The following is a 26,791-nucleotide window of genomic DNA, read 5'->3' as shown; positions in this document are numbered from 1 at the left end:
GTTCAATTTATGATTGTTTCTCACACTTTTGACAGTTTTTGCTTTCCGTAAGCACTCTCATGTTTGTTATTAATAAACTGGCTGTGGAGCTAAAAAGTTTTTTCCTGTTGTGCACTACATATTTCACCCCCGCCGTCTGGTTTCTGATGGAGCCTCTGATGGTGTGACTGTGCCTAACAGAGCTTAATGATGCAGCAAAGTCCAATAACTCCCTCCTGCTGCTGGAGTTCCCTTGAGTTTTTAGCTCCACACCTTACATTAGACCAAACTGCCTCCAGCCGCATACACACACTGCACACCAGAGGCTGGCCTGCACTCGCATTTGCACCAAGGTTGTGTGTACTGCCAATCAGTGTCCACTGTGCTTGTGGCAATGTGCAACACTTCTGAGCATGTTGTTAGTTTAACATGCTTGATATTGCAAACGCGCATTCAGTCGAGACCGAGAGATCTTCACAGTATAAGACATGCATTGAGCTAATATTATCCTGTTTCATTGGTAATGCAGTATTGTTGTAAGGGGAATTTCCACCAACCTGTCAAGAATGTGTCCTGGTTATTTCTTACCCAAAATGTATAAGGAACAAATAAGTTGTTTTAGTACACAGCTGTCTGGAATACTTCATTTTAATTGTTAAATCTCAGCATTCTGCAGTAACATTTTTGCAAAATTTTCTCTCGCATAACTACATAATTTCAATTAGGTATGCCGTTGGTACCATTTCAATTACACTGGATATATATATCGTTTTTTTTTTTTTACATTTTATTTATCGATCTATTTATCGTTATTTGTGCATTCTCATTTCCCTTATTTTTACATTTAAATGACAGCAAATGTAATGCTAATTTTATAACGCATGTTAAATATAATCTTTATGAAATCTCAAACTGAATATCCACCTTTCATACTGCACATTGATGTTGTAAAGGTGTAAATTCACTTGTAGCATTTACAGTAAAATGATTGATTTTATTTTTTAGTGAAAAAATTGTCATTTTAATATCAGCCATTTATCTGTTGTCTGCCATAACATGAAAATTGTTAATGGCTTATCGTATCGTATATAAGAAAATAAATGCACAGTCTGTTTGTTATTCACACAAAATAAACTCTGACAGAGTGATTAAAACAGACATGAAGAGAGAACGGGTTTTTGTATCATATTATTTATTTACATATATTTCTAAATCACATAGTAGGTGTTTATTTACGTATTACAGCCTAAGCCTATTTATGTAAAAAAATTTTCATTTTATTTTGAAAGAAAATATAACCTAGACATTTCATTGTGCGAGCAGGGTCCCCGCGGGTCCTTAAAAAGTCTTAAAACGTCTTAAATAAAATATACGTTTTTTAAGGTCTTAAAATGTATTAAATTTCACTATTTTTTGAAGAGTGGCATTAAATTTCATCTGGGCGGCATTAAATTTCATCTGGCGGAGTTTCTCCTTTTGTCGGGAGAAACTACCGGTATTTTCCATTTCACCAGCGCACGTCCCTGTCTAAAGACAGTAAAAAGTAGCGTGTGCCTATTTGCACAGGCATCTCACACCATTTAGGGGGCAGTACGTGTTTTCCGTAGGCCTGTCAGACGAACAGACGAAGAAGTGTAGTGGCAGACGCGAGCTAAGATAGGGAAGTGCAAATTTAATGATAACTGGCTCGATGATGAGAAATATAGCGGCTGGTTACAAAAAAAACGACGGTATACGAAGTGCGGTGGGCTGCAAAGCCCTTGACGCGCATATGAAAGGGGGGAAGCACAAGCGCGACAGTCAGGCAACAACTGTCCCCATTCAGCTGTTTGCCTACATCGAGATTTTTAATCCAAAAAGTCAAGGATAGTCTATCTACATACGTGACTTTCACGTTTCCATGGTAATCAGTCACTCGTGCATCACGCCCAAATGCACGCAACTGCGCGGCCGCGCCGAATAATTTTCATAGAGGTCGCAATGAGTTCAAAACGGCAAAAAAACTCTTCACTCCTTATTCACGAAAAAGTCAAGCACTACAAGTAAGTTGTCATCTATAATTCATGTGGTATTCGAATTGTGTTGCACAATGCGGATAACTCAGCCTATTTCTCTTGTTGAATAATTAACAAGTTTTGTTGTAAATTTAAAATATTCACTAACTGTTTTTATTCGTAATATCTTTTAGTTTCACAGATATATTATCGAAGCCCTTCAAATTAGAATAAACATGGTGATTGTTAATGCTGAATTTGTATTTTCATGCATTAACAGCCTCTATCTGCTTGAATCAGGCAGTAATGTTAGGTTAGATTATGTTTACCATAATTTGTTCACACTTTACAATTAGATAAAATTTGTCTACGTTTGTCTAAATGTTGTCTACAAACTAAGTTCTCTTGAAAAAGCCTAACTAGAAAGTTTGAAGTAGTTTTAAAAGGTTTGCAATTGGAAAGTTTTAGTAAGACTCTGCTAGGCTATTAAGGAAATGTAATTTTGCCAAAATAACAACTTTTATTTTAAGTAAATGTTATTTTTTAAATCAGCTTAATTCAGTGTGATTTTACCATATTATCATGCTTAACACTGATCATTTGAATAATTGTAATGCAATGATCAGATGCAGATATCTAAATCGGAGAATATAACGTTAGGTTTGGGCGGTTGGCCGGTGGATTATTTATTTTTAACAGTGGATTCGAGTGACTAAGTGCACCAGATTAATGAATTTATCTTTAAAATGTACAAAATTTTCTTTTTATTAGCTTACTTTATTAACTAGTAAAATACATGATCAGGATTTTACCATAAGTATATAAAGTATAAGTATACTTTTTTTATAGCCTATAAAGTATACGGTATACTGAACATCTGCATTTCTTTCTTTCTGTTGTATTGCTTTAAAAATAAATAGCATTTTAAGCCAATTAAAGGTGCTGTATGTAGCTTTTCAACCAAAACGAATAATTTTTTTATTGCCTGTGTGTGAAGGGGTTGTAATCTCACATTAAAATTATCCACTTTGCGGGTTTTGCTATTACCTCTGAAAGCAAGTATTCTTATTTTTATGTGAAGGTCCCGGGTCGGATTTACCGCCAGTGACGTCACCTGCATGCGCGCTCCAGAACCTCTCGCCTCGTCTAGCCTACTGACTTTGCACTCAACAGCGACGACACTGCAACTTATGACATGGACTTATGACTTATGCAACTTATGACATGTCTGATAACACTAAGAAACGACCTGCGCCCAGCAAAACACAGACTCCAACACAAACTCCACATATTGATAAAAAACAACAAAAAACGTTTTTTCTGCTGAAGCTCGTAAGGCCAGACGTGAATCGGACGAACTTCGGGTAAAAAACACGGATCAACATCGGCAGGGCATTTGAATAATGGAGAAACCTTATCTACAAACCTAGAATGTACATTTCCTGAAGAAAATGTGAAGTGGTGCTTGCAGTGGCAAAATTCGGCACGGTTGATAGGGTTCCATACTTATCATGGTACGAGCATGGAGCATTAGTTCAACGTCAAGCTGATAAAAGTAGCCTATTATTTTAACGTTGCAGTGGGAGTTTACCTGAGTTTCCAGCATGTTGTGGGATGCTTTGTGTGTTACGTCCGGTTGCGTCTCAGTCTGGCCGGTACCCACAGTGCTCGCTCATAAATTCGAGCACGCGCTTGTAAACTTATTGGTTGCAATCTGAAACATCACCGCTAGAGGCCGCTAAAAACTACATACAGCACCTTTAAAGGGGTCATGAACTGGATTGTTTTATTATTTTATAATGTTGCCTGGGGTGCCCTTATAATGTTAGTATGATTTTTACATAAAAAATTGTCATAATTTATAAATAAAAGCCATTTTTCCAAGCCTGATTTCTGCCTCAGATTTGAACGCTCCGTTTTAAGGGGCGTGTCTGCTGTGAGACTGCAGTGCAAACGCCCACTGCTGTGATTGGCTGACATGCTTGCAATGAAATAGCTAGTATTACAGGAACTCTCTCGAAAACTTTTACTAAGTTTTTACTATTACAGCTATCGAGATTAACAAATCGTGAAAAGTATCGTTTAAAGCATTATATTTAAATCTATTCCATCACATGAAAGGTTGCAGCATGATGCAGATGACAGACAGTCTGTTGATCGCGTGAATAAAGATCTTATCATTGCAACGCAATTTTTGCACTCTCACAAATGCTTACACCAAATCACAATGCAAACACGATGTGAATACACAGTAAGAGCTTCGTTGTGTAGTGTAACAGTGTCATTATTTCATCACGAGTTTGGTGAGTGTCCAGATAAGCTCTCGCGGCTCCCGCTGTGCTGTTTGATTGACAGCTTGGGCGAAAGGGATCGTTCTTTGATCGCTTTCTGTAGGCTATATAATTTAATAACAGTTTAAAAAAAGATTATTTTCATAATACTACGAGAAATTATGTGAAGTTGATCGTTTAGTCACTGATGCATAAACAGTATTGAACGATTTTAAGAGAAATATCTGAACTTGAATAATTACACAGAAATCACTGATCGCAGATCAGGCATTAGAATACACATGGTTACTTACATGTTGCTGGCAGATCCGTGTCGGGGAATTGTGATTGATTTAATAAAGTTTAACCATGCTGGAATCCGAAGGAAGCTTATGACTGTCTTCTTCCACAAACAGGCGCTACACAATATTTAGTCAACAGCATGTTTATTGCTTGTAAGTAGCTCGATCCGGTAGCAATTATCATGTCGTCCTATGTTATTTAGCATGTTTGGGCGAATCGGTGGGCGGGGCTAAACAGGCCGTGTTGAAGTAGGCGTTGATCTTCTTTTGTGGAGGCGGTGTTTTATCCTCTTTGACGTCATTGTTCCCCACTTTGAAAAACTAGTCGTTTGCTGAGCCTGATGTCTATAAAAGCTTTTATTGGACTAACAAGGTAGTTTTCAGTTCTGAAACTTACAGGATATTATTATAGTATGATGATCTCTTATATGTCAAAAGCTCAAGGAAACTTTGATTTCTCAGTTCATCACCCCTTTAAGGAAAAACCTGTCAACAAGCCTGAAAAAAGATTTGGTAGTTATTCTGTCCCCCTCACTTTTGAAATGATGGCTAGGCTACGGCCCTGAGGCTAACATTACAGCCGCGTTGGTGTCTTTGGGGCACCATTTTACATTCTCCCCAACTAATACACTGAAGGCTGAAATGCTGTGGGTTTTGCACACGGTTAACCGACATCACTCCTATACATCCAACGAAGACATGAGCACTTCAGGGCAATGTTCCCTGAGGAATGTGCAAAAACATTTAGTTGTGGCAGGGACAAAACCTCTTCTCTTACTCGATTTGGACTTGTTCAGTACATAAAAAGGGGACTTCTGTCAAGTGTGAATCAAGGCAGCTTCGTTGTCATGTTTGACGAAAGCATGAATTGGACCACCAAAGGCTATTAAGACTATTTGCACTGTTGCTCAAATACAAATGTGCTTTGTTAACCTTAACACCCTAGAGTGTCATTTTTATATATATATATTTTCCATGGTAATGGTCTTAATTTTTATTCTTGAAGGTCTTAAAAAGGTCTTAAAAGTCATTAAATTTGTTGATCAAAAATGTGCAGATACCCTGTGCGAGTCACCCTGAATGAAGTGACCTCATGGTGGTTTGTTTTTGTTGAGTGTAACACAAGTTGAGTTTGGAACTGTGAACACACAAACTAATGTGTGTAATTTAGCAGATCTTGCCTGCAGTCTAGAGAAGGTTCTGATGTGAGATTATATAACACTCATTTCCTGAGGGGCTGACTGGTAACCTCCTCTCGCTCGCTGTTATTTTTGCTCTTTTAATGATAAACTGAAATGATTCCCCCCGGCATTATTAGCGATGATTTAAAGATGAATGAGGGAGAGAGCTAAAGAACTCTAAGATTGTTTAAAGTCATTTCCTTTAACAGCAGAAGAAATACAGCAGTCAGAGCAGAAAAAGAGGGCAAATGTGTTTGGTCAGAGTGATTGAGGCTGGTGGAAGTCAAAGCCTTGAAATTCCTCCTCATTCACCTCACGCCATAAATAGCAGCTTGAAATGAAAACCTGAGGTAATGAAACTAAGATCATACCATAGCAGTGCGTCATTGATCTTGTGAAGTTCTGTTTTGGTGCTTGTTTGTCATCAATGTGATGGACGTTTTTGCTCCTGTCAGCTTCCTATGGTCCTGTGAGGGACTAAATTATGAAGAAATGCTGCATATCTAGTGACTGGCAGACTCTGCATGACCTGAGCCCTTGTTTACGTCTGGTTAACCTTGATAGATGAAACCTATTTAATATGGACAGAACTCCTCTTCATGGATATACTGTCACAAGTAGTCACTAATTTATCCTCAAATTTGAATAGGACTTGTTAAAGGTTTAACTCCAAATTAACCCCATTTACTATGTTATGAATGTTACTCCAAATAAAATGTTTTTCTTCATCAAATGTAGGTAATTTGCCTCTAAATCACCTGTGCTGATATAATGGGATAATAACTTTTGGCTATTAGGCTAGGCTAAATGGATTAAGTTATTTAAGTCATTGTTTTGGGCTGTTGTTGTAAATAATGAGGCCTTAAGGTCTTGCCAATAGTTTAATTAGTAATTAAATTAAGTTTAAAATTTCTGTAATGATTATGGCAATGTATTTGGGGGAATATTATTGTGGTTAGTCTAGATACCCTTAATGATGAACATCACCCACTTCTGTTCCAAACATGTATTGCTGGAATAGAGGTTTCATTTTCTCCACAATTGTGTTAGTTCTTAACTTCTTATTTAGGTTTATTGTATTACTTTATTACAAATCCTTTACCTTAGAACCGTTTCATGCTGATTTTCATGACTTGCAATTTAGCATCACAATTACTGTTAAAATTAAATGACAAAACAAAAAGAAAAAAAAGAAAATACAACTGCTATGTTTAATAAATTTATATGAATCATTTTAAACTGTTAATTTTGCTAGTTTGATTCATAACTCTGCTTCGACTTGATGGCGTCATTCAGAAATGTTTATAGACATCTATTGTGGTATTTTACATTTATCGTTCTTGTTAAAAATATGTCACTAAATATCACTATTCGTGAGTCACATATTGGTGCATCTAAGCAAAATATATCAAATATATGAATTCTTCCTTGTATTAATTTAGATAAACACAATTTAAATTTTTTACTTTCTTTCAGCATTTTACGTATAATTGCCTGTTTGCTCAAAATAATAGAATAAATGAAGAACCATTTCAAATTCATTATAAATACTGTGTTTTTTAAAAGATGATCTGATCAAAAGGCTGGAAATCTCAAAGTATACTCATTTTAACTATATCACCTGGCTGTAAACTCAGTTTTTTTTTAAGGCTCACTGATGTGTCACTGATGTTAGTGCTTCACAGTTTCTATACACATGAATACTCATGATGTGAAGATTCAGCATGTCTTGGCTTCTAGCTACCCAAATACCGAGCACTTCACAGCTGAAACCAAACCTGCTCTCTGATCCCGGCTCTAGACGAGCGAACACCTCCCTTACATCCTCAGCCCCAGTGAGCTATTTGCAGACATAAAAGACAAGAACATGTGTTTGATGTGGAGTTTAGCTAATGAACATGGGAGAGGGAGATTGAGATCATTAGTATGGAGCTTCTTTCCTTCTGCTTTTCTTACCACTGACACTCCTGTATGCACGTAGAGAGAAATTGTGAAAAAGAGAGGAATAACTCACTAAAAATGAAAATTGACAATGTTTACTCACCCCAACCACATTTTCTTCTTTCTTTCATCAAACACAATTTTTTTTGTCTGTATACAGTGGATGGTAATTTATTAATCCCAAAATGGACAAAAATTAGTCCTTGTTGGTCTTGAGACAAATATAATGTTTGATGAATAATGATTTATTTAGGTCTGTATGCATCACAAATGATGACAATTAAACATTTTGGTAGAACTATCAATGCAGTGCCAAGTGGTTTTTGAGAGCGGTTTAGTTCTCTTCCAACAGGAAGTCTCGTTTAGCTGTGATGTGAACTCTAACATCCCTTTGAGCACAGAGCGATGACTTTATATTCTATGGTTTTATTAAAGTCCCCCTGTAGTCAATAATTTTATCCCGTAAAACTCATCATTGATCACCAAAATACATATACTAATACATATTTAAAGGTTTTGCCTGTGTAAAAAAGCCTCCATGCCTTAAAATAGCTTGAATGTAACTCTACACCCTTGCTTCATTTAGTATACGTGTATCCATGAATATGCTAATTAGCCCTGCATCAGCTCAGAGATTCGCTCGGCCAATTTACGAAGGTAAACTCTGCACAATGGTATCACTCTTTACAAAGTCGGACACATAACTGTAATTAATATGATTAGCCTTTTGCTTGACTATCAAACAGCTAATAATGTGTTGCTAATGTTACACAAACCATGTTCTCATTCGCCATCTCAAAGTCAAACCGCTAGCTTCTAACAATCAGCATCATTAGAAACGCTTTGAAAAACTTAAAACGTCAGTGGAGAAAGGCATATAGTTCATCATACACCGTCTATATTGCTAAATTTACCAGATTTTCCACATCAGCGGAAAAAATACCAGGGTAACCTGGCTTCTCTTGAAGACTCCCTTTCTTCATGGCATAGTTGATATGCTGAAGCCCTCCCACACATTGACGTGATTCGTAAAACGTGTTTTTAAGACTGTCTTTTGTTCACTGTAGCTTTAAGGAGAAAATTCTCAGCAATGGTGTGTACTTATGAGTTTGCACTTGGTTTGTTTTAAAGCACATTAAAAACACCACATAGACATATAAACAACATTAAAAACTTAATTTTCACCACAGGGGAACTTTAAGACTGCTATATGGAGTGATGGTTGCCCCAGTGATGGCCCTTACATGTGGATTAAAGTCTAAATTGAGTCGGATTCCCCAAGGGGACGCAGCACAGTTGTGGGAGAATGAGGCTATGGACTTTAGAAATGGGCAGACTTAAGCACATTTGGCCTTTCAGCCTGCTGAGATGTATTGAGGAGCTTTGTTGGAAAATTTGTGGCATTTCTCCTGCTAGATGTTTAAGATCCTGTGCAAACTGTAAAATGGAAAAATCCTTGTGCTAGTACAGGGTTTACATTTATAAATGCACCATTTTTTTTTTCTTTTTCTTTTAGGCTCCCTATTACATTGCCTTCTATACCATCTCTCACACAACGTGTTAAATATTGCTGTGTTATGATGATTTGTCATAAAAATGTGCTTAATGTGGTTGTGAGGTCAATACAATGATTTTTGAAGGTTGCAGATTAGGTTTTAAAAATGACTAGAAATTGCTCCAATATTCACATAGTACAAATTATACACGAAAAAAGCAAAAAAAATCCTTCATTCCATTGTATTTCCACTTTAATGTGCATTTGTGTTTGAAAATACTGTTGATGTTTTAACATACATTTTCAAACTATGCTGATTTGCTGCTCAAGAAACATTTCCTATCATTATCAGTGTTGAAAACAGTTGTGCTGCTTAAGATTTGATGAATAGAAAGTTCAAAAGAACAGTAGGAGCACTTTTGTTTTCATACTCTGCATTATAACAATGTGATGCCTAAATTAATTTGTATAAACCTTTATAGTAGTATAGATTTATAAAATTGGTAATTTATCTGTTTTTGACCATGACATGAAAATAATAATAAAAAAACATTTTAAAATGGTATAATGATCAATTATTGATAGCAATAATTAATTTTTCCTGACAATAGGCCAACCATATTAGTGAAATTTCTTACCTCTAAACTCAAACATGTTGGTGACTAAACCAGTAGCTGCTGGCTTTTAAAATACTAAGTGTTTTGGATTTGATTTCTGTGCTTAAAGGCAGTGTAAGATTCTTTTTGTCTTTTGAGGATATGTAGCTCAATCAGTACTCTTGCTAATCTCTGCTTGCCTTGATTCCATCTGTTCTTTATTTTTTGTGGTCTGTAGGGTATAAACTAATAGGAAGTCACTCCGGGGTGAAACTGTGTCGTTGGACTAAGGTAGGTTGTTTCCTTCTATTGATTTGTTGTCAAGGCTCTTTAGCAAGTTTCCTTTTTAAAGCAGCACAATCTTTCCAGGCAGGAACAGTTTTTCTTTTTATAAATGAAACCAATGTTGCCCCTTTTTTGTTAGTCAATGCTGAGAGGGAGAGGAGGCTGCTATAAACACACCTTCTACGGGATTGAATCGCATCGATGTATGGAGACCACGCCGAGCCTGGCCTGTGCCAACAAATGTGTTTTCTGCTGGAGGTAGGAGAAGAAAAAGAAAAAATTATATTTATTCCATGATATGCATCTAATAAATTAATACTGAAATAAATGACCCAAAACAATCTATTATTGCTCATATTTGGGGTTTCAACAATCCCATAACCAAGTATTTAATATTGGGTGCATAACTCGTCTATTTTTATATTAAAAAAATACACTACTGTGTAATAACATTTAAATTAATCATTTGATACAATGCACTTATTGTGTAAATGCATGTTTTCACATTGCACCTGCATGTAATTACAGTTGTAATTAACTTTTGTAATTGCATCTATAGCTACACTGTTGACCCTTCCTTTACACCTTAACTCATCCTTAAACCTACCCATACCACCAAACCTGTCCCTAACATTTTCCGTATACCACCTCAATAGCAGCAAAAACGTTTTTTATACAACATGAACACAAGTACATTGTACCTAACAAGTACTTTTTTTGACTACTTTTTAAGTACTTAAGGAAACATATTATAAAGTGGGGGAAAAATAAAAATGGGTTAAAGGTTAAAAAGTCATACTTTTGTCAGGTGTCATTCAAAATATCAGCCTGTATTATGTGAGAGATGCCTGAGCAAACAGCTGTGATGTCCATCTGAATAAAATGTAAGTGCAACAGTAGATGCAGCACTGCTGATTCATAGTGACACTTGTGGTACGAAGGTAGTATTCAATATTCCTGTCATTGGCTGTGAGGTTTTATGTGGTGGGGTGGGGGGAAGAGCTGTCAAAGAGCATCAGCGCTCCCCCTCTAAAGATTGTATTTGGGATGATTTCCACTGTGTGTGACCCTTAGTTGCCTTAAGGTACAGCCCAGCTTAAAGCTGCTTGCTGACAGAGATGGACTTGATTTAAAGTCGTCACTGTGAGCCTGTCAGCCTGACACAAACATCCACCCATAAACTAACAGGACACTGTGTCATGTCCTACAGCTCTGGGTTAGGACATACTGGGACAGCCTCCAATGCACAAAAAACAACTTCTGTGTCTGTAGTTTGAGTTGTGCTGTCAGATTAACACAGCAGATTGAGGGCATCTCAGAGAGACTTTGATCCTGCTGTTGAGTAAATCATTTTTCCCATCCTATTTTTTTCATTGAATCAGCTGATTTTAAAGGCATTATGGGGCATTATGAAGAAAAATCATCGTCTTGAGATTGTTAGTGAACTCTATTTTTATGCCCTTGTGTATGAGCAGTGAATCGGATCTAGTTTTTGGCATTGTGGGTTGTTTTGTTGTGCCGCTGTGACTCAGAGCGTTGCGTTAATCAAATTTTCCATCCGTTTCGTTGCCACATGCTGTGCCAATCCTCAAATGCCACACAGTTAATGACATAATGCAAATAAATGTGCTGAAGAAGTTTCAAAATGCAAAAGTTGTTCAGTCCTCCGCTTTCATGGAATGTGATGGAAATATTGAACTTCACGTTAGGCGAGTAATTTGGTTAAAAGTGGCACTCGAAATTATGAGTCTGAAGAGGCCTCTTCATGTGGATGGGCTGGATAATTTAGGTGGCATCGCCTGAAACTGAGCAAAGGCATTAGAGTAAAAGCTCTTGAACCCATCTCAAACATTGGCTCTTCAGCCCAGAAGTCCATCTTGATAAAGGCAAGAGGCCAAAAGGTGTATATGTGTGTGTATATATATATGTGTATATATATATATATATATATGCATACATACATGCATGCATACATGCATACACACATATATGCATACACACATATATATATATACATTATATATATATATATATATATATATATATATATATATATATAATATATATATATATATATATATATATATATATATATATATATATATATATATACATACATGCATGCATGCATACACACATATATATATATATATATATATATATATATATATATGCATACATACATACATGCATACATGCATACACACACATATATATACAATATATATATATATATATATATATATATATATATATATATATATATATATATATATATATATATATATATATATATATATATATATATATATATATATATATATATATATATATATATGTACATGTACACACACTCACTCACTCACTCACTCACTCTCTATCTACCGTTTTTAAAAGAAGTCTCTTCTGCTCACCAAGGCTGCATTTATTTGATTAAAAATACAAATAAAAACAGTCATATTGTTAAATATTATTACAATTTAAAACCGCTATATATATATATTTATTACATGGCTTGGTTGAATTCCAATGTAGAATGCGGTCTGTTATTTCTTGATAACAGACCGCTGCGAAGTATAACACACCGTTGCCATGAAAAACAGAGCGTTGCTATGGACACAGGATTCTAACCGTAGAGACGGAACGGACTATTTTCTTTAGCGGAAGCAATACAATCGTTTTTAAATCAATAAACTCCTTTTTAAATCAATATTTTGTTTCAAATTATTTATTTTTCCGCTTCGCGTCGGGGTCCCGATCAGCCTGTCGGGGTTGTATTCGCTATAACAACCGCCTCGCTCTACATTATCCCTTACGTATATGTATATGTATATGTATGTATTTAAATGATAGCATTTATTTATTTAGCTGTACTTTCTGATTCTCAACTCTATAAGCTTGCAACTAAAAACATACTGGAAAAAACTATCTGCTTGTGGGCTAGTTGTTCAGACAACCCACTGACTTGTCCATTTTAAAAATTTAGTTTTGCACATCCTCATAATAGGATTTGGCTCTTCCCCTGGTGAAGTGAGGAATATGGTGTCACATCCAGCATTTTCACATCTCCTGTTGCTATTTATGGCAGGGGAAGGAAGTAAAGCCACACTGCCTGGCATTTATGCCCTTTTATGTGATGTGAGAGTTGTTGAAAGGGTCACAGGATGCTAATTTGCAGGCAGTGGGGGGGTGCAGGTGTTGTTCTCAGGGGAATGAGACTGCGGTCCAGGGCGTGTAATGCTGTGACGGTGCCGTGCTGACAGGAGCTGTCCTCTTTCATTCTCTCTGAACAGACACCACACCAACCCAGTGGGAACAGAGTGGCGCTGGAAAATGGACCCGGCCGAGAAGATCATTCAGGAGGCCATGGAGAACCACAGGAACATGATTCGGCAATTCAGAGGTAATGGCTCCCGGAGCTCCACTGTCCGTTACCTTCAGCTAACCTCTCCTGCTGCCTTTAAACAAACAACGGAGGATTAAAAGGCCACTGCATTAGTAAAAACACTAATTGGCCACGGTGTATTTTTATCTCACACCTAGTTTGATGTGAATAAATGACAAAAGTTGTCTGTGAATTTTCTGGTCTGTTTTAGTTTTTGGTGTACAGGTGAATGTATTCTCCAGAAATCTTGTTGTGCCAAAAAACCTGAGCAGAAAATTCACACCTGCTGTTAATAGCCCTTTACACTGTAATTGTACAGAAATAACTTTTGTTTTATTTAAATCCTTTTCCTCAGAGGCACAAATCCATTTGGAAGCTATTCAAACATTGTGTGACATAACACTATATTGACGTCTTTGAAAACCCTCCCGGTTTCAGAGATTGTCCAACAGACACTGGGGTATATTTAGCTGTCACTACGGTTTGCAGAAGGCTGTAACAGGACAGGCTCTAAGTGCAGTTCGACTGGGTCTAATTTATTCATTTGCACCCTGTCACTTTCTTCACCATATGCTGCATCAGATCAGTACTGGATCCATCAGCTTTCAGCAGCATTAAGGAGACTCTGTTTGTGGCTGGATTAGTTTGACAGGCTGAGATCAGATTTGTAAGGGCGTTATAGACTTAATTTGTAAAGCAACAGTTGAGAGTTTTTATTTGTTCATGTTGCAGATAATTCCCAATACAGCAGCGTACAGAAGTAATTAGGGGACTTGGATTCAGTTTTGTTTTGTTTTGATAGTGCCTGGATGGAATTATTTTTCTCTAAGGAAAATTATTTTGGTAATGTCTAAATCAAACAACCTTGATAAAACAATGAAGCTATTTGTGGCATTTCATGTTGGTACAAAACTTATTTTATTTCGACCTTGATCGAATACCATAGCTGAAGCTGAATTTGCATTTGCTATCATTGAATTTCCTTCATATGCCAGAATATGCATCTTCATTATGAGTTTAGAACATTTTTGCAAATCCGTCCCTTAATTAAATACCTAGTTTTAGAATATAATCGCATATATGCATACTTTTTGTTTCAGTGGGTTTTGTGATTCACACATCCAGATCATAAGACCTTCCATAACTTGAACTTCTTGAACTTCAGTTGAGGTCGCAAACAGGATTCAGAAATGGCATTTGAGTTCAAGGAATTAGAATTTAAATAGTAAGAAATTCATGTAACTGCTGCAAGTGTAGTTTTTAATTGCAATAAAACAGCTCATTAACTGAAAGTGAGCAAATTCCCAAACCCTGACTGATAAAAGCATCAGCTAAATGACAAATTAGTAAATTAAATAGTGGAATGAATCATGCTGCTTTTCAAATGTTACCGCTAATGCAAATCATCTCTGTTTTGATGGCAAATTCTTTGTAATTTAGGTCAGTCATGGCAGAAAATGATGTCCTCCATTCTTAGGACTATTTTTGCAATGGCATACCAATACTGTGTCATAAAACTCTCTAATGCCAGCATATTTCCTCTTCCCTCCAAAATGTGCCCGTTGGGACGTAACACATTCCTGTCTCTCATTCCTCATCTCCACAATCAGGTGACGTCAACTCGTAATGAGTTGTGATTTCACTGCCAGATCCAGAGTTCAACTTCCATCTCAGTACTTTGGTGGACATCTGGATTAGACTTTTTTTTTTTTTTTTTTTTTTTTTTTTTTGGTTTGAGGGGGCACACCAGATGGGTTTTCAAGAACCTTTCTTAGCGTTTGAAGGGACTCCCTTAACACCACTGGTTTTGTTTTACCTCACTGCCTTCATACTCCAGAATATGGGGTGATTTGGAGACTGTTTGATGTGTGTCCCCCCACCTTCATCTGCAGTAGTCTGAAAAATTAATCAGAGATGTCTAGCGTAGATGGCTACAAACAGATCTGCGACTAAGAGAGGGAGTTTTTTGATGATATCTGCTGGGAATGTTATTAGGTGGAGTGGCACGGTCCCAAAGTCAGTTTGATTTGATTTTATCATTCGTAAATCAAGGTTTCTGCTTTTTGAAACTCAAGACATCTGTCTTTGATCATCTGCTTTGAGCACAGATGTCAAACTTTTGTATTTTTCTGAAATGAACATTGCCCATGGCCTACTGTTCTGGTTGAATTATTTTTCAGAAATCTAATAATGTTCCCGTCGAGCAACTTTTTTTCCTTCGAGTTTCGAGAAATGGACAGGGAATGTTTTGATAAAGGTAGTACATCATTTTTTTTGTTTAAAGATTAGCACTTTTGATGCATCTAAGCCAGATAAATCAAGGTTCCTTATGGAGACTACTGTAGGTTTTGTTCCAGTGTCTGAGTTGGTCCAGCCTCCACATCGCCATCTTGGTCTCAGCGTCCACTCTGGCTTGGTGCCACAGTTGATATTTAGCAGTGACATCACTGCTCCGTGTAGCAGAAGTAAGCCATGGTTACCCAGGGCTGAGTAAACAAATGCACTAACAAGTGAACAGAGAGAGTGGATGAAAGGCAAGGAAGCACGCTGTGCCAAGGGTACAGAGCACAAAAAATGGAGCCAGAATCTTCAGTAATCAAGAAAGAGAAGAAAGTGTTTGGCTACTAGAACTTATTGCTAGTCTTATTAGAATACAATAAGTTAATATAGTGTTTTCTTGGGAAGATTACTAATTTCCATTTTCTTTGTCCATTTTTTTGTTGTCTCTCAGCCTGTGCATAGAAGCATATTCATAGTATGACTAGGGATGTATTCTAGAAAGCAATGTTAATTTAACATCACACATACCCTGAAAAGTCCTATGTGAAAAACTGTTGATTTACCCAAACCTTGGTTACTCTGTGTTTTCACTGGTTTTTGGAACCAGTATACCCAAAGACATTCTCAAAAGAGCACCTAATCCAAAAGTCACCATAGAGTCATCAGTGCTTTATAATATATTTTGTGAGAAATGTCATGCCCACTGGAGCCTCAATAGTGCAATCAAGTTGTCTAACAAGATCATTTCTCCCATGATGCATCATACTTATGATAGTTAAGCAGTATGGGAAACGCACCTCAGCCTGACATCGGCTGAGTTAGGGGTGGGGTTATCTGCTTGATTCGACAATGGCATATTTGAGGAGTTTTTGGAAAACCTATCTTTGTAATACTGTTTGTGGCTCTAGTTGCAAAGTAATTAAACACTTTAGCTTTAATAAATGATCTGACCACTTAAAATTGTAACTTTTGTGGTGTTTTATCACTTGACAGGAGTTCCAGGTGTGCGTCCCGAGCGTTTTGAAGAGGGCCTCACAGTCAAGCACTGTGCTCTGTCTCTGGTGGGCGAACCCATCATGTATCCTGAGATCAACACCTTTCTTCGACTGCTTCACCAACAGAACATATCCAGCTTCTTGGTCACCAATGCCCAGTTCCCTGAGGAGATCAGGTAGGATTTAATAACCATATGTTCAGGATTTTGGAGATTAAATGAAGAATCGGCTACTGAAAAACCCATTTCGATCAACCACTAATCCTAATATTGTGGGGACACATTCCCCTTAATGTCTATGATGGTTATGACCCTGATTGTGGTTGCAAACTTTTGTTATAAATCTTGTCATATATCATTCAGTGATTCTGATCTGGTGACTACACAGACAAAACCTGTTTTTGAATGCGTTTGTTCTCTGTATATCTGCAGTAGTTGTAACTACTGAACATCCTCCAGCTTGAAGTTTTTCCCTCAGTCTTTGAAGTCCCACTCGGGCTGTAACAGGACTGATAAGCCATAATCAGGCCCTGAATTGCAAATCACAGTTTCTTTGACTTCCAGCTCTTCCAATTCCACTAGATTGTGAGTTTTCAGGAGCAGCCAAAAAGCTATTAGCTATCTCTCTCTCTGCTCCCCAGCTTAATGCAAAATACATCCTCGCCTCATTCTTCTGACTGCTGCACGCTGCGCGCTGAATCCTCTCACAGATCAGGCAGGTTATCTGAGGGTGAGGGGGACGTCACCTCAGCTGCTGGAATATCATGTTGACAGTGTGCTGAGGAAGTGAGGAACACTTGTCAATCGTTGTTGTTTATCTCGTAGCTGCAAGCTTTGCCACGCTGCACTGCTGAGGCAGGCCTTTTTTGAGTGATAAACAAACCAGCAGAAGAAAAAAATGATATTCACTGAGGGTCTCAGCATCGAGCCTTCCCTCTCAAAAAGTATTTCTCAAATGGCATTATAATGAGATCCTAGACCTGCTGCTTTACTCATATTATTATTTTTTGTTGTGTTCGTTTCTGGAGGAAAGGATGAAATTGTACACCGGCACAAGCCTCTAACAACTCAAAATAGCCAATTATACTGATACTTATTTTAAAGCTTTTTCTTATCATCTTGGTTGATTTATATATTTAAAGAGTTTGTATTTGACTTTAAATAGTTAGTATCACAATGGATGACACTGAATAAATGAAAGTAAAAATACCAAAAAAGGGATAAACCATGTGACAAAAAGATAACACTATAAGATCTTATTAGTTAACATCAGTTAATGCATTAACTAACATTACCGAACAATGAACAATACACTTGTTACAGTATTTATTAACATTTGTTAATGTTAGTTAATAAAAATACAACGGTTCTTTGTTAGTTCATTTTAGCTCACGTCCATTAAATGATATGAACAGACATCTTTTGATTTTAATAATGTTAGTTAATGTTGAAATTAATTACAAAAATTAATAAATGGTTTAGAAGTATTTTTCATTGTTAGTTCATCTTGACAACTGTAATTAATGGTAACAATGGAACCTTATTGTAAAGTGTCACCAAAAAAAGATGCAATAGACAAAAGTAAAAAGGCTGGAGAAACAAGTACAGGCCCAAACAAGATAAATTGATTGCAGTTACTAGAGAGTCAGCAGAATGCATAAACATTTCAATAATCCTGAGTAAACTTTAGAGTTTTAATTAGGTTTTGAAGATGAAGGGCAGTCTGAATTTGGGAACTATTAATAAATCGGCAGAGCAGGAGAGAAGCTGAATCGGAATCTTAATATTGTGGTGCTAGACCACTTTTACGAAAGTGGAGGAAAGGAGTTTAATGAGATGTTCAATATGTGAATTGAGGACACAGTTGGAAATCACACCTATAATGGTACAATCGGTCTTTAATAAAACTTCTAATCACAGTGATCATAGATTAGTTTTGTCAGGGTTGTTTTAGCTGCCATGCACACTTTGACATCATGGATGCAAGGGTATAGGGAGAGAAAATGGCAATGAAATCTTAGTGCATGCCACCAAATTATTTGTCCAAGGGGAAGCATATAAACTAAAAAAAGGAAAGGGCCTAGAACTGAGCCCTGGGGAACACCGTGAGCAATGGTAGCTGGATTTGATTTCTTTATCAGTAGAAATTGATGCCTTTAATGAATGATAATAACCAGTGAAGAACAGTGTCAGTGATGCCAAATGCTATTATGTGGAAAATATTGTGGTGGACAATGTCAAAAGCCTTGCTAAGAAGACAAAAATAACTAAGATTGTCCATCTATTGAGATTTTTCAGAATATGTGTGAGTCCACTCTTTTCAAGTTGTTTTGTAAGATGACTCCCATGTTTGAAGGAGATACAAGGTCAGCTTTTCCATTCTGAAAACCGGTAGGCGTATTGACTCGTTCTCCTTGCCCATAGGGAAACCACAAAAGTTACCACTCAGATACCTTCCCTTCGTATGCATAGTGGGCGGCATTTACACTGTGGACACTGACAGCCCCTCATTAAAAAATACCATGTCTTCTCTAAAATGATGCTAGGGTGATCTAGTTGGACAGTCCAGAGCTGAACTGAGTGATTGAGTTTTTTATTTGGCAAATGCAGCTCTGGCAGTTGTTGTTATGGTACACTGTCTGAACGTACACATTACCTAGTCCTGGCTTAACTCCAGGTTTCATATCACATCACTCAGTTGCGTATTGCTTTATTGTGTTGTACACATGCACAGTGAAAAGAAAACAATACAATAGAGTCACTTGCACTGGCTGGCCAGAATCGGTTTAGATCCTGATGCTTATGCACTCCAATTTTCTTCAGTCTTGTTAATATGTTAAAAAGCCAGACTTTCTGTGCTCAGTGTTAATTTTATTCTCCCTCCAACTCTCTCTATTTATAGGAATCTTGTGCCTGTTACACAACTTTATGTCAGCGTTGATGCCAGCACCAAGGACAGTCTGAAGAAAATTGACCGTCCCCTCTTCAAAGACTTCTGGCAGCGCTTTTTGGACAGTCTCCGAGCGCTTGGTGAAAAGGTAGGTCCACTGTGCGGTAGTCCAGATAAAACAAAAGAGTTTTGAATGTGTTCGAACTGTTTATTTGTTTTAAGCTTGTAATATTGCAATCTCACTTACTTCATAATCCTACAACCTGAAAAACACACCCAGATGGAGGAATGTCTTAAATTCCGGTTTTAGTGGTGAGACTATTGTTCTAGACTGATAAATAAGGCATTTCTTGCATTCTTAGTCTGAAAGAAGTCCTTTTTTTTTAGGACCAACTGTTGTCAACAATCACTAGGGCTGGGTACTTTTTAGGCACCGACCGAATTGCCTTGATACCATAGAGTATCAAAAAATTTCTTGTAGTTCGTTACCAAATTTTGATACTTAAGAGGTTTATCTCGTAAACGTCAGTGAGCCAATGAGCATGCAGCATGATTGGCTGTGGGGAGGCATCAAGGAAAAACACTAGAGCCCCTTTCACACAGCACGATGATCCCGGCAAATTGGTGGGAAATTGCCAGAATGCCTTCTGTGTGAACGCAAACACGACCCGGGATTGATGCCGGCATCGATGCCGGGTTGGGGACCTAGTAACATTGCTGTGTTCAGTCCCGGAATGCGCGCTGTGTGAACAAAAGCCGTAATAATGCCGTATCGTAGTGATGGCGCTGAAGCCGGGATCGTTCGCCAGCTGTGAAACGGTACGTAATGCGCAAATTTATGATCGAATCAGAGAAAAAAAATGCACAAGCGTGGTTTCTCGAGAGAGAAATCACAGCTCATAAGCAAACTTAAGACACTGCTGAGACATAAGTCACATCGATGTCACGTGTCTTTACGGGATTTTTACGGGTTGTGTGTGAACGCACTCACTGATTCCGGAAAATCACTGGCAGTGTGAATGAACCAAAATCAAACAAACATGGGTCAAATCCCGGGTCACTTTATCCGTGTATTTTCAGGAATCTCTGTGTGAAAGGGGCTTAGTTTACACCAGTTACGCCCAGAGATGGGGCTCACATGCAGTGTTGCCAAGTCCGTGGTTTTATTTTTTCAGTTTGACTTTTTTAAAGACTCAAAGTTTTTTTTTTAAGGTAATGTGTTATGTAATCTTGTTAAAACAGATTTCATGAAATTGGTTCATGAAAATTTTTGATTGATACCCAGCCCTAACAATCACCCATTTTGACCCTTGCTTAGCAAGAAACCCAAATAGAACTGCAATTATCAGGAGTCCAAGACCCAGGGTAACATTTTGTGTTTCTTGTGATTTTTATATAGTGTACAGATCTTAATGAATCAGCACATCAGCACCATTGCTCTTTAATGACTTGTATTGACACTAATAATCATTGTGTCTTTGCAAAGGCCATGTAATGAAGACAGAAAGAGACTCTGTCTGTTATTTATTCAGAATCGTTCAATCACTTAAGTCAACATGTATTAAATGTTTTACAAGATTAATAGTTCTGTTGTGCATTACTGCGTGTAAAACTCAGTTGTCGCTGGCCCTAAAAAGGATTGTTTAATTGCCAAAAGCTGTTTTGCTCTCACTTCTCTTCATTCATTATTTTTTCTATAATTCAAATCAGGCCTCAACAAAACACTCTGGAAATCCCTGCTATCGATTATGTTAATTCCAAACATAATGACCACAAAGCTCCAGGATTGATTTCATCTTAACCCAAATCCTCTGATTTATCGGAGTAATGAGAGCAAAACCTGCTTCGTCTCTAACAATGTCTTTTTTTTTTGCGTCAGAAATAGATTTTGAATAAAAGTCGCCAGATGCCTTTAAATGCTTTAACTGCGATATTAAGGTGAAGTTCTGTTAAAAATGCTAGTCTGATGGAGTGGATGCGTAGGTGCCGTCCGTCAATGGCTCTTATTAGGGGTTCAGCAAGCTGTCATGACAAAAGCAGTTTGTAACACAGAGGCCTTGGCATTACTGCGTAATGATTTTTAAGTGCCATCATTCAGAGATGATTCACTGCGCCAGTGTGCTAAACTTCTGTAATGACTTCTCTGCATTTGCCATTGAACATACCGCTCTGTCTATGTGTGTGTGTCTGTACATATGTGCATATGTGAGTCATAAAAAGGAAGACACAAAAACTGAAAGTGCTCTTCTGTTTTCTAATGAGTTGAGATCACCTGCAGTGTCTCTTTCTGACTTTCTGAGTCGACACTGATGGCACTGTGTAGACAGCAGGATTGTGAGGCATTCAGGATTGTGCTTTTATCCAAATCGACTTCCAAATAAAAGCAGCAAACCAAAAAGTAAGAATTTTTTTTTTTTTTAAAGATGAACATGTCTCATGTCATTCAAACTGGCCATTCCTGTTTCAGTGGGCGATTTGTGACCAGAATAAGTTGCAGTTTCACCAGACTTTGTTGATGGTGAAACTCTGGATTTGTGAGACGAGAGAGAATTTCATGTGGCTGACGCCTGCTTTGCCTCTGTCACTTGAGCTTCACCTGTCTAGACTGACACCGTTTCCTTAGGCAGTTTGTCTACCATTATGCAGACCCCTTTTTCTATGGCTTATTCATCACTCTCACATCTACAAGATTTAATTACAATGCATTTGTTTCTGGCTTCTATTTGTCAGAGACAAATAGGACGCAAGTATAAAAACAAAATCATTAATGGCTGTTTTATTCTCAACATTCATCACCATAAGTTATATTCCATTTTTTTCCTTTCTCCCTGTAACTACAACATTACATCCTCATTAATTTTGTTGTTAGTTTGCATTCTGCTTAATTGGTTCTCAGATATTGGCCAACAGTCTGTATATATTATAATCTTGTTTACATTAATTGTCTTTTTTTTCATGTTTTCGGTACACTATGCAAAACTCAAACCCGTTTGTGATAAACATGCATGAAGAACTCAATCTTTCTTTAAAGTGCACTGTCAGAGATACATGTTCTCCTGTGTGACTTAATGACCTTGAAAAGGAATTTGTAGATGCAATAGAACAACAATAGAACATAGTTCAACATAGAAACTACTAACGCCCCCATATTGTTTGGTGTTGATAGGATTCTTATTTTGAAATCAAATTTGTTCTTGTTTATCTGTGAGTTTTTATTAATGTCGATTAGCAACATTGACACACACACACACACACACACACACACACACACACACACACACACACACACACACACACACACACACACACACACACACACACACACACACACACACACATATATATATATATAAAAATGATCATTCTAGAAGAAAATTTCAGATGGCACTTAGAGGCTTTTGCATCTGAACTATTCATATTATATATATATATATACACACTCACACACAGAAAATTAATTTATGATAAACCACAAATATATGAAATTTGCTTTTTCATAAATTATCCTTATGGATTTTTGCTCAGAAAGAGAAAAAAGCAGTGTGCTGTACTTCAGTGGAAGTGCTCTGACTCTGGATAATTAAGAAATAGGCAGAATCCTTTGGGAGACGCTGGAATGGACGTCTTTGCATCCGGTCTCTGACACTTGTTTTTTTTTTTTTTTTACACCGTTTCATCTCAGTGTACTGCTTTGCTGCAGAGCAGGGAAACATGACTCATTTGAATGTTTTTTTTCTCTTCACAATATGAGTGCCTTTTATTGTGTGTGATTGTCTTTTGGACACATTATGTAGATCACAGATGGCATTTTCCCCACTACATAAATAAACTGCAAATTGTGTATTATAGTTTTTTCCATGATCAAGAACCTTATGTTTTTCCAAGTTTGTTGAATAAACCATTGCTGTTGTACACTTGTGTTAAAGCGCCTTATTAGAGATTATGTACTATGAAGTACAATGAAATTGATGATGAAAGACATGAAATTGTTATTGCACATTTAAATAGTTTCAGCTCTCACAAATGCACAGAGAAAGGTGTAAGGCAGCAGTGTTTGCCAGGGATTCAGATAGTGACTGATCGACTCGCTGTGGTTTTAATATGGGACCCCTGAATGATGGGAGTCAATGAAACTGGCTTTATGGGGTCATTAGTCTTCAGATGTGTCAGATCAAAATTTCAGTGCCTTGATATTTGAAGTCATTTTGAAATGTCATTTGCAGCACATTTCTGTAATGTGAAATTTATTTCAATGAGAAAAAATTTAATGCAAGGTGTCTTTTTTTTCTTAGGAATAGTGTACACCATTGAATTGTGTACACTTGAACATTTAGTAAGGAAGTAAATGATACATTTTAAATGCATATTAACTTTAAACAAACGTCAAAAACTGCCGTTTTGGATCAGTTCTCTTCTGTTTGCAGCAGGCAATGCTTGGCCTCAGCTTCATTGAGCTCAGAAAAGTCAAAAAAAAATTTGTAAAGTTTGTGTTTCTGGATCAGTTTTTCTTCAGAATAATGAACTTCATCTGATTTCACTGAAATGCAAACAACTTCAAAAAAGTTCTTTAAATATTGAAAATCCATTAGAATTCATCTCAAGTATTCCTAGTCTCTACAGATCGGAGACTGTGGTTTCTGTATGTGTGGTTGAGTGGTGTAGAGTTTAGTTAAGTGCACACAGACAGAACCTGTCACTATACTAAGTGTGTCCTTGGGATCTGTAGCTCTCAGGCTAATTAGGCTAGTGCTGTTCACGTTGAAATGCAGTGCTCGGCCCTCTTGTTTTCCAAGGAAAGAGTACAAATACAGCACATGACAGATGAAGAGCCATGTGCTGGAATTACATTCCAGAGTATTTTGGACAGTTGCCACAGCATTGCTATTTAGTTGCTAAGGTGTTCTGAGTGGTTTTAGCCCATTAGCTATGTTTCCATCCAAATTTCACATTTAGTTTATGCTGAATATTAACCATAATATTAATACAGAATACAAACCATTTTGAAGCTTTTCTGTCACATTTAAGAGAGTAAAATCGCCACTTCACTTCGAGCTAAATTGAATTTAGTCACATGACATTGAGGCAAAGTAACATGACTTTTATTGTGCATGTAGAAATTAGTTTGGAAATTAATTTATACATGCATATGCATACACATGCATACATACACATTTTCTTATTTTATTTAACACTTTTTTTTAAATTTCTTCTTGGTGTTTCCATCGTGCATTTATTTGATCCACTATTGCAAACTTCACATTTAAAATATGTGGATTGAAAGCTGGCAAAACTTTCCTTTGATTGATTTGATGAGGTGCCAAACGTCTCTTTGACGGGACCAGAAACGAACCATATCTAGGTACCAGAATAGCAATTTCAAAAGTCTTCAAAAAGTGTAATGAAGAATAAATAAATAAATAAAACATTTCACCCGTTTTATCATCTCCCATACATAAATTGTAGGTTTGATTGCTTGTAAAAGTAATAGCCCTCCACAACAACCTGCACAGTTGATAATATTCGTGTCTTGTGTATTTTGTAAGCAAATTTGATATTTATTATATGATGTGCATAGGATATCAAAGAAGTGGAAACCTTCAAAATGCCTTTATGCTTTTTTTGGTTGTTTTAGGACAAATATATTTAAATGGAAGAGATGGATTTAATTGATTTCCGCAAAGTGCAATAATAATAGTGAGGCTTGCCTTATTGTGGAAATTCAGACAAAGCTCTGTGTCAGCACTTCTTTACTCTACACATACAGCTGGCTCTATGTTGGCATGCTGCTGTTCTGATCTAGCATGTGGCTGTCTGTTTTTACGGAGCCATGCTCACCTCCTGCCTGATTCAGCCTCAGGTGTGGGATGGATGAAGATCTTTTGGCAGGTTTAAAATTGGTTGCCGCTCTAAATACCCTCGCCCGCTGCCACATCACTCCAATTATCCATCTCTCATGTCCGTCCCCCTCTCTCTGGTTCATGCGTGAGCACACCTGTGAAGGCCAGATCCTCCTCAGCTTTCGTTGGCTTCCATCCCCCATCCTTCCCTCCCTTGCAAATCCACTAGTTAGCATGGATCAGGATCAATGCTGACTGCACTGACATCTGTACTTTGACAGAAATCAACCAACCATTCAAAGGCATTCAGTCTATAGGGACGGACATGGGTTATTCTGAGCAATGTCAGACTGTGACAGTCTGACTTTTTGATTGACAAGGTGCAATAACAGGAACGGGAGGCATGAGTGTCCATTATCACTCGCTGTGTTTTTGTGGTCTTCCCGACTTCCCCTTAGGGCATCAGCATGTGAGGGTCTGTGAGTAATGATGTGGGCCGGAGCACACTGAACTCCAGGACCCCAGGGCCAGACACCAGAGTCTGAAGCTTGGAGAAGCTCTCTTATTAAAAAGTCTTGTTCCTTTTCTTCATGTTCACCTGACTCTCTTGTCAATGATAATATTAAGCACCGTCAGCAAAATTACGTTGATGCAATAGCTAGAAATGGAACATCCCACTTTCAGCTCTGAATTATTCTTCAGTCATGGGATGTGCTGTACATCTTCATACCTTCATTACATCAAAAGTTTTGCTAGAAATTCATTACTTTTCAGAGGCGTATGCTTGGGTTGTCACCATCAGTCAGTTGTGACAAGTTTGATTAATTTTCATTGTTTACTTTGTCACTTATCTTGTCACTTGTTTACTTGTACACCTTAAGAACTCCTAAATTCACATTGTACTTGGACTTGTATACCAACAGGGTAGAATTGATATTATTATTTATTATTATTATTAGGGGCCAAGCACCGAAGGTGCGGAGGCACCTATTGTATCTGTTCCCGTTCTTCTTCTTCTTCTTCTTCTTCTTCTTCTTCCGCCATGGGAGTCTATGGCAGCCCATAGAACCGCTTGCGGGAAAGTTATGAAATTTGGCACAGTGATAGAGGACAGTCACCATAGCAAATTTGGTGTCTTAAAACCAATCCCTCTAGCGCCACCAACTGTCCAAACTTTCACTCATGTTTATGCTAATAACTTTTGAACCATAAGGCCTATCAACAAAATTACTTTGTCCACTTATTCCCTAGCTCAAGACAATTCGATTGCACCCTATGACGTCATTTTCTGTCATGGAAATTTTTCCGCCATTTTGAATTTTCCGAAAAACCTACTTTTTCGAACTCCTCCTAGGCCGTTGC

General features: G+C 37.3%; 1 protein-coding gene across 1 annotated transcript in view; it reads left to right on the top strand.

Annotated features, from left to right (window-relative positions):
• tyw1 (tRNA-yW synthesizing protein 1 homolog) overlaps positions 1 to 26,791 on the top strand; it is a 59,367-nt gene that overhangs the window by 11,449 nt on the left and 21,127 nt on the right. The window contains exons 10-14 of the mRNA XM_079886270.1: positions 9,997 to 10,049; positions 10,183 to 10,301; positions 13,337 to 13,446; positions 16,702 to 16,879; positions 19,605 to 19,740. Of these exons, the coding sequence (XP_079742396.1) occupies positions 9,997 to 10,049; positions 10,183 to 10,301; positions 13,337 to 13,446; positions 16,702 to 16,879; positions 19,605 to 19,740 (596 nt within the window). The remainder of the gene's footprint in view (positions 1 to 9,996; positions 10,050 to 10,182; positions 10,302 to 13,336; positions 13,447 to 16,701; positions 16,880 to 19,604; positions 19,741 to 26,791) is intronic.

The sequence above is a fragment of the Squalius cephalus genome, assembly GCF_949319135.1.
Source record: "Squalius cephalus genome assembly, chromosome: 11".
Taxonomy (NCBI): Eukaryota; Metazoa; Chordata; class Actinopteri; order Cypriniformes; family Leuciscidae; genus Squalius; species Squalius cephalus.
This window is presented reverse-complemented; position numbering and strand designations above follow the sequence as displayed.